This window comes from Perca flavescens, chromosome 6, assembly GCF_004354835.1.
Source record: "Perca flavescens isolate YP-PL-M2 chromosome 6, PFLA_1.0, whole genome shotgun sequence".
Taxonomy (NCBI): Eukaryota; Metazoa; Chordata; class Actinopteri; order Perciformes; family Percidae; genus Perca; species Perca flavescens.
Genome location: NC_041336.1, coordinates 39,909,097 through 39,917,959, shown reverse-complemented (window position 1 = coordinate 39,917,959; position 8,863 = coordinate 39,909,097). Strand labels below are relative to the sequence as shown.

The window sequence follows — 8,863 nt, the reverse complement described above, 5'->3', positions numbered from 1 at the left end:
TAGTCTCTAAAGGAACATCATGTAGTGCTTTGAAAGACCCTTAATGACTTGAGGTGTATTTAAAGGTGCTTTTACAGTTCCTACCAGGGAGAGGCTGCAGACCCTGATCTGAAAGTGTTAGTGGTCTGGAGGTAACAGGATTATGGGATTACAGAGATAATATGTCCTGTCTGTTTCAAACAACACAAGTCCCATTTCCTTGGCGGCTATTTGAGTTAGAAGCCTACAAGTTACTTTCATGTGACACTTAAATAGGAAATAGTCCCTTTACGACAGTTATTACTTCATGCCAAAACCTAAAACAGCCCACAGAGGGCGACATGGCCACACCAAGTGAGCTTTACATGCATATCAGCATCAGTTGAATCTGACAGATTTAAAAACAAAAAATGTCATATTCATTTATTTTAGCTTTTTATTTTTTGAATTCTATATTTAGTTATAGAAGGATGATGGCACCTGGCTCTAAATATCTTGTAATTTCTGAATGAATTCAGGTGCATCAATTCTCCTTTTCAGCAGAAACTATTGAATGGAGTATATCCTATTAATGTAAATGAGCACTTCAAGGCCTACAGATTCAAAGCATTATGAGAATATGAGTAAAGTGTGCCACTGGTTTACAAAGTGGAGCCTTACAGTGTGATCATGTTGAGCAGGGCTTTCAGTGAGGGGGTGAAGCACAGCTGACATCTTCAGACCACAGCTAACTGTTGCAGAAGCCCGCAGCATGTCAAGTGGGCAGGTAACAGTTAACTTCTCCACGAGTGGGAAAAAAAGATGTTGAACTAAACAGAGTTGGGGGGAAACAAAGCTGGATTTCCTGAGCACTTTCAAACTGCATCGACGGGATTATTTCTTGGAAGCAAAAGGAGAAAGTAAAATATGTAGGAGCTGTGCGTAAAAATCCACAAGATTCCTGTGAGGGGTTGATCGGAGGGGAGGATTGTGCCAAAGTGCGACTTGAGGAGCAGCTTATTCATGCAAATTCATAAAATCATAGGCGTGCCTTTGGGCGATGGAGTCACAGCCGGAAAAACAAACCCCCTCCTGGATCATCAGAGAGCTTCAAAGACCGTGATGCGCAGCGTTAGGACGCATTGACAGTGTCACCGGGGCAAATGTTTTAAAAGCAGCGAAAAAAAGAAGAGAAAGTTAGGTCTCGTTTTCTACACGCTTGTTGACTGGCTGCCCTTCTTCCTCAACACAACCACCAGCTCGACTGCTGCGCCACCGGATCTCCAACCACAGGCTTACTTTACTGCGCAAACTGTTAGGCACCGCTGCAACTCTCAGTATTTGCCTTGGGTTATTCATATTTCTCTTCTTCTATGTGTTTACAGTCAATTCGGACGACTTCAGATGCTAAGAATCCTGATGCGGATGAAGTTGCAGTCACCCTACGATAAAGAATTTGTGCGCAAAGACGCCATCACTGATTTGCTCCTATTTTGAGAAAGCTCTTTAATTTTTGTATTTTATTTGGTTGGAATCGCTGAGGACTCCCCTCCCCCTTCACCATGTCAGAAGACGACAGTAGCTCCACCACCAGCAACATGTCTGACACCGAAGGCAGCAACGTTAGCGTCCTCCACTGGGAGCAAGTGCAGCGGCTGGACGCCATCCTGACGGAGACCATCCCGATCCACGGCCGGGGGAACTTCCCCACTCTGGAGATGCAGCCGCGGCAGATCGTGAAAGTGGTGCGGAGTCGGATGGAGGAGAAGCAGATCCACGTCCGGGACGTTCGGTTAAACGGCTCTGCAGCCAGCCACATCCTGCACGGGGATAGCGGACTTGGCTATAAGGACCTAGACCTCATATTTTGCTCAGATATGAAAGGTGAAAGTGATTTCCAGACTGTGAAGGACATAGTTTTGGACTGTCTCCTGGATTTTTTACCCGACTGTGTGAATAAAGAGAAAATAAGCCCGTTAACGTTAAAGGTACATTCACTCTGACAACTTTTTCTCCCCCCTGCTTCAATTGTTTACTTTTAGAAATGTGATTAGAACTAATTCCATTTGCTTAACGACCATTAACGTTGCGGGCAGCCTAATGTGCAATTATAGTTTAGTGATAGTAAAATGTGTGTTTTCTGTAGTTAAGAGGATTGAGTTAAACCAATTTGGAAGGGCTCCTGAGCTCAGCCACCTAGATCCCATATCCAAGTACATCTGGGTCAATGTACGCTAATAACACAATATTTATAACACAAAGCATGCAGCTGTAACTTATACATACAGATACATGTTTATTAAATATAAAACCTACTTGCACGTTGCAAAATTAGGCCTAAATGTGCATGTGCATGGCTCTGTTGAAGTAATTACTGTACTTTTAAGGCTATCTACTTAATATTTATGTTCTTGCTTTCTCTCTCTCACACACACACACACACACACACACAGGAAGCCTATGTGCAGAAGATGGTGAAGGTGTGTAATGACTCAGACCGCTGGAGTCTCATCTCCCTCTCCAACAACCGGGGAAAGAATGTGGAGCTGAAGTTTGTGGACTCTCTTCGGCGGCAGTTTGAGTTCAGCGTGGACTCCTTTCAGATCAAACTGGACTCCCTGCTGCTGTTCTACGAGTGCTCCGAGAACCCAATGACCGAGACCTTCCACCCCACCGTCATGGGCGAGAGTGTGTACGGCGACTTCAGCGAGGCCCTGGACCACCTACGTCACAAGTTCATCTGCACCCGGAACCCGGAGGAGATCCGAGGCGGGGGTCTGCTCAAGTACTGTCACCTGCTGGTGAGGGGTTTCCGTGCCGCCTCCGAGTCCGAGATGAAATCTCTGCAGCGCTACATGTGCTCACGCTTCTTCATTGACTTCTCGGACATTGGCGAGCAGCAGCGTAAGCTGGAGTCCTATCTTCAAAACCACTTTGTAGGCCTGGAGGACCGCAAGTACGACTACCTGATGACCCTCCACGGAGTGGTCAACGAGAGCACAGTGTGCCTGATGGGACACGAGAGGCGGCAGACCTTAGGCCTCATAGCCATGCTGGCGGTGCGTGTTCTCGCCGAGCAGAACGTCATCCCCAACGTGGCTAATGTTACCTGTTACTACCAACCTGCTCCTTATGTGGCAGATGGCAACTTCAGTAACTACTACATAGCCCAGGTTCAGCCGGTGTTTGCTTGCCAGCAGCATGCGTACTCCACCTGGCTGCCCTGTAACTGAGTCAGCCCTGAGGAAAGGTGGAGGGAGAGAGTCTGAGCTGTTTAAACAGGAATGAGCAGCATACTCGCCGCCTCAAACCTGCCCAGTGTTTGACAGCTGCCAGAAAAAAAAGGAGTCTTCTTTTTTAATGTTTTGCATCAAAGCTTGCGTTTTTGTTCATAAATTGAGTATGAACGGTTGGCTTTCACCTCGAGTACTTATTTCAATGTGAATATCTCACATTTTCTGATTTTTAAAATGCCAACGTCAACTGATCCTGCCCAGACCAACCAGGTTTGGAAAAGACTCATTTGGGTAGCTTGGCAATCAGAGCTAATTGCAAATGTGTGATGGCCTTTGAATGCGTGCAGCACAACTGTCATCCAAACTGCGCGAGACTGATTGAATCTGTCAAGAACTGATTAGCCAGCACGTTCCAACGGCAGAGCAAACAAACGGCTGCATCAGGGCCCTGACAGCTACTACTACTACACACACACACACACACACACACACACACACCTAGACTCTGCTGTATGTCAGCTTAACTGAGGCAAGATGCTGTTAAATTAGTTTGGATAACAAACTGGCATCTCCGCCATGCATTTGGATATAATTATGGTTGTTTACACACCAAAGATTTTTTGGGGATTGTTTCTAACATTAAAACCCTATTTTGATTGGGTGGTAAATAAACAAAACATGAAGCTATGTCTATTTGTATATGTGAACATATGTGTGTTTATAAGTGCCTATAAAAGAATGATTTTTGTGGATTAGCCCCACTGTGTTTATAGTCAGGCACACAAGACAATAGCACCCCAGAGGCTTGTGAATGTATATGTGAAATCATGCAGTCACTGTTTGTATTTTTGGACGAAAAAGAGCACTATGCATTAGTGTGGATTTTGCAGTAAAGTAGCATTCAAATGTGTGATCGACGGATTGCTGCAAGATTCACATTTTTGTTGCGTGAGCATTTGGAAACTATATTCTATCTTCTCTGAGGGACGAACCAAACACGCTGTATTAGGGCTGGGTATCGCCAATGATTTCCAGAATCGATTCGATTCCGATTCACAGCGTACATTTTCGATTGAATATTAATCAGATTGGGGGGGGTTTTCTTTTACAATTTCTGTTACCAATTTTGCTTGGATATAAAATAGATTCTCACAGAATAATATAAAGGGGGGGGGGGGCAATTCACCACATCCATGGTGAAAAGGCATACAAATAAATTTGGGATTTTATTTTTCAATATCAGATCGCTCAAACCAAAATTGATTTTAATTGGAGAATCGATTCTTTGAACCCAACCCTATGCTGTATGGCATGCCCCAAATGAATACAGGAAATTGCACGTGTTATGAGAAAGGATGACAAGCCTTTTTTAAATCTTCAGCAACAAGGAAAACGTTTACTCGCACACAATTTTCTGTATATTTTGTACGGTGGTGCTTCTCTTTTTCTCATCTGAGAAAAAAACAACTATTTCTCAAGAACTATATAAGAGAGAGAGAGCGAGCGAGAGCGAGAGAGAGGAAAGCCTGCAGAAGGCTATTTGCAGAGACAGCTCAGATGATGAGACACTATTTGCTGTAGCACCCTGGCAGGGAATTCCTCAGCTGCTGCTGAAGAGCTTGAACTTAGATGGGGTTGGGTCTGCAGCCGCTCTGTTCAGAGTTCAGAAAATGTTGTGCCAAACATTTCATTGGCCCCGCTCATAGCCCTAAAGTAGAATAGGGGCCATATGTTGACGTAGGAAAACATGCTGTGTTGATATAGAAGATGGGGAGATAGACAGTAGAGGGAGAAAAAGGGAGCGGAAGGAAAAGGTAGTGGTTACAAGGCAGGAGGGAGAGTGTGTCGTCGGCCTGGAGAGATGGGTGCAGCTGGTGATGGGGTTCATCCCTCTAGGGCTACCACCACCACGCGTTACTGTACAAATGGTCTCTGTTAGGGTCAGACTACAACCGACCGGGCAGTTCTGCAGCTCTCCCCTTTTTTCAGGAAGATCAATCGTTCTGTTATCAGCATTTGCTCTCGTTTTTAATCAGGAGTGTTGCATCAAAAACAAGAGTGGAAATTGAAGAAAAATTGCATACATTCACACCAGCTTCAGGAGACTTTAAGTAACCTACGTTTCATTTGTGAGGTTGCTTTAAATGATGCTTAGTCATGTTTGTTTTTTTTATGATTCATTCCACACCATTTTAAAGAACTGTGTACATATATTATTACATGCTTCAGCTTTTGCCAACTCACTTACTCCTTGCAAACTATACTGCAGCCTTTCCTTTTGAAAAAAAAATATGAATGGTTACATTACAAGCATTATTTTAGGCCCAGAAGACTAGCATCCACGTAACACTGCGTTGAAAAAAAGACACGTTCTCTGGCTGAAAAATCATTTCTTTCTCATCCTGATTCTGATAATCCCCTCTTGGTTGTTTTATTTTCTCAGTGATTGTCCACGTCGATAGTATCCTTTTGGATTGTGCAGACAATGTATTGTCATTTTATACTCAGTGAAGTCCTAACAGCTGACTTAGTCTGCCTGTCAGTTAGTGCTCGTGCCTGTCATTTAGAGGTTTGGGTTACTGCATTGTCTTGTATGCGTCGTCTCAAATATCTGTTTCTGTTCATGCAGTCTTTTACAAATCACACTTTGAAAAAAAAAAAAAGATCCTTGTCTTGTATGTATATTTTTTAATGATTGTTATTTTTATAAATGTATCAGACACTGCGGGTGTTGCAGTGCTTTTGAATCTGTGATTGGGCTTCAAAGGATATGTTCTCAATAGCTTTTTTGCTATGTTATGTCATGTGTCCAATGGGTCAAAAGGTTAAAGATGTTTTCATCAATAAAATATCTGAAAACCAGATTTGTCATGTCTCTCGGTTTTTTATTAGTTTGAGTCTAGATCAAGTTGACTGCACTGGTTTGGTCCAGAAGGAAACCTGCCAAACATGAGGAAATGCTCATGTATTGATACAATTCAGTTTGATTCTTTTTAAATAACAGTGAGAGTGTCTTTTTTCATTGATGTTAGCCACTCAGGGGCTTTCAGACGGGTTCCCTGCCTAGTGCCTACACACTCAGAGAGGAAAATCCCTACCATGGCCTGCCGGGCCCAACAGGCCCAGCCAGAAACCCGTCCAGAACTGGCCCGAGGCTGCCAGGAAGAGCTGTTGTTGAATGTGAGGGGATTTGCATACCCTCAAAAAAGAAACTTCAACGCTTTTGTAGAATGAATATATTTGCCTGCTCATCAAATTCTCCCTGTTAACAGCCCCCCCACACCCCCATACTCCGACAGCAATGCAGCTAAGGCCTGCTAGTCCAACTGTCTCATGGCTGTCCGGCTGCAACAAAACTCTCCACAGCAGAGCTGCCTGTCGCAGATAACAAACTGTCCTACGTATAGAGGGATATGGAGAAGAGAAGAATGAGTAAGACATGTAGGCCATGACACAGTGCTATTAATAGCAGACTTGATAAGAACATGATTGCTTTCACTCAATCGCATTTACAGCTCATTAATCTGGGCAATCTGAAGGAATGATTGACAGGTTGAGGCTAAATGGAAATGCACATTCAGGCACATGAACAAACATTTGTTGTATACCTTTGATTGGTTTTTCATAAAGGATAGGATCACATTTTCTCAAGTCTACCATAAAACAAGCATGCCCATATGTACGTTGAAAGAATTTTGTATAAAATAGACTAGATAGGACTTGATATTATCTTCAGCTGAACTTTAGAATGTATTTTTGCACAGAACGAGGACTGTAGATGTTGTCCCACATTACTTGTATTGAAATCACATCAGGAAGGGATATTTAAAGGACAGGAGGAAGTGAATGCAGCAACCACAAACACTTTGTACATGTGGACATGTGAGTATTGAGACAGACTAACAAATGGAAACTATCCTTTAAAGTGTTCACATGATGACTGAGATGCAGGAATGACATATTGTTGGATGGCTTCCTGAGCGACACGCCTATTTCTAGCATTTAAAAATAGATCTGCTTCTTTGATGTCTTGCATTTTTTTCATTTAATCAGTTTTATCAAGTCTTACCTTCGTATAGAAACATTATTTTTATTGCACTATTGCTTCCAGCCACCAGTGGCAGCACTCAGCAAACTAGAAAGCTATCAGGAACATTTTAAGAGTTATGTGCCGTCTTTGATTTTACATGGACTCAGTTTTAGGGAATTCACCCTGACTCCATCAGTCACATTTGTTCAACTAAGGTGGGTTTATATTTTCTATTATCTGACACAAAAGTTGCTTTGAAGCGGCAAAAATCATCATTGTTATATTACAGTTTTTTCCAACAGCTTACACACATTTTCAAAACTATGTCTCCTTTTTACACACAATTCCAAAAACTGCACACACAAAATGCTAAATGCCTCACATCTCCTTCAAAATGAAACTGCATTCAAAATACCATAAACATATCTCAAAAACACTTTTTTCATAATAGTACATTTTTGGATATACCATGTACACACTGTTGTTCTAAATCTGAATTGTATGCACTTTGTGCAAAACAAAGTCTAATTGATTTGTAATGCTGAAATAGTCATTAGATAGTTGCATGCAGTTTGGACGCCACTGTAAAGCTACTCAAGATGGGCTTCTCTCATTGGTCAATCTGTTGTTGATCACATGATGAATAAGTGTGGTGCTCATCTGATCAGAGATGGCTCTCCTTCTTTCTCTCCTTCCTCCTCCTCCTCCTCCTCCTCCTCCTCCTCCTCCTCCTCGTTGTTGTCCCCTGTCTCTCCCTCCTCCTCCCCCCCTTGCTCTCTGTCTATTGTTGGCATCCATTGTTCCAAACAGGTAATCTGACCTTTGACCTCTGTATAGGCCTATACTAAAGCAGTGATTGGTTAGTGTTCAGTTATGACATAATGTGTTTGCACATGTGAAGAGTGTGTGTGTGTGTGTGTGTGCCCTGGTAAATAAATGTAGCATTTTGATTGGTTGTGTTTAGAAAAGGAAAGCAAGTCACTTCCTGTTAGATTTTTGTGTCTTAGGTAGAGAATTGTGTGTAGTGTTTTGAAAGAAGTGTTTTATGCAATTTAAAACGGAGTGAAAGGCTGAGAAATAGCTTCTGGTTTTGGAGATTTGCTGTGTAGTTTTGCACATTGAGTGAGAGGTTTCAAAAATCGTGTGACATGAAAAGATTTTGTCTGCAAGCAGTTGGAAAAAACTGTAACAATGGATCAAATAACTTTGTTTAATGTGAACGGTGTCACTCAAAGTAATGAGCACACATGCGTTCTACTCAGCTGTACTGTGTTTTAAGCTGCTTTCAACTCATTGTTTTGGTTTAAAAGGACAGTTCACCCCAAATTAAAAATACACATTTCATCTTACCTGTAGTGCTATTTATCAATCTAGATAGTTTTGGTGTGAGTTCCCCAGTGTTTGAGATATCGTCCGTTGAGATGTCTGCTTTCTCTCCAATATCATAGAACTAGTTGGCACTGTGCTTGTGGTGCTCAAGCTTTGTTTGGGAGCATTTTGAAAGACCGGACAATGAAACAGCTCAGTGCAAGTTGTGTGACCGGTTTATAAGGTGTTTTTGTATTTGGTTAACTTCGAGTGATTATTCCCGTTTGCAGCCTCTTACACATCCTCAACAGGCACAGAATGGATTTCGATA

General features: G+C 42.4%; 1 protein-coding gene across 1 annotated transcript; it reads left to right on the top strand.

The window, feature by feature from the left end:
• The first annotated feature begins 730 nt into the window (after window positions 1-730).
• Window positions 731-6,004, top strand: tent5aa (terminal nucleotidyltransferase 5Aa). Its single transcript, XM_028581408.1, has 2 exons — window positions 731-1,946; window positions 2,412-6,004. Exons 1-2 carry the CDS (start codon window positions 1,521-1,523, stop codon window positions 3,189-3,191), a joined length of 1,206 nt encoding a protein of 401 aa, XP_028437209.1. The 5' UTR covers window positions 731-1,520; the 3' UTR covers window positions 3,192-6,004.
• Window positions 6,005-8,863: the final 2,859 nt, after the last annotated feature.

What these genes read in the sequence shown, in the direction of transcription:
- tent5aa (XM_028581408.1), top strand. Translation starts at nt 1,521, where the DNA reads ATGTCAGAAGACGACAGTAGCTCCACCACCAGCAACATGTCTGACACC. An exon ending in TAAGCCCGTTAACGTTAAAG is followed by an intron (nt 1,947 to 2,411) that starts GTACATTCACTC and finishes ACACACACACAG; the next exon opens with GAAGCCTATGTGCAGAAGAT.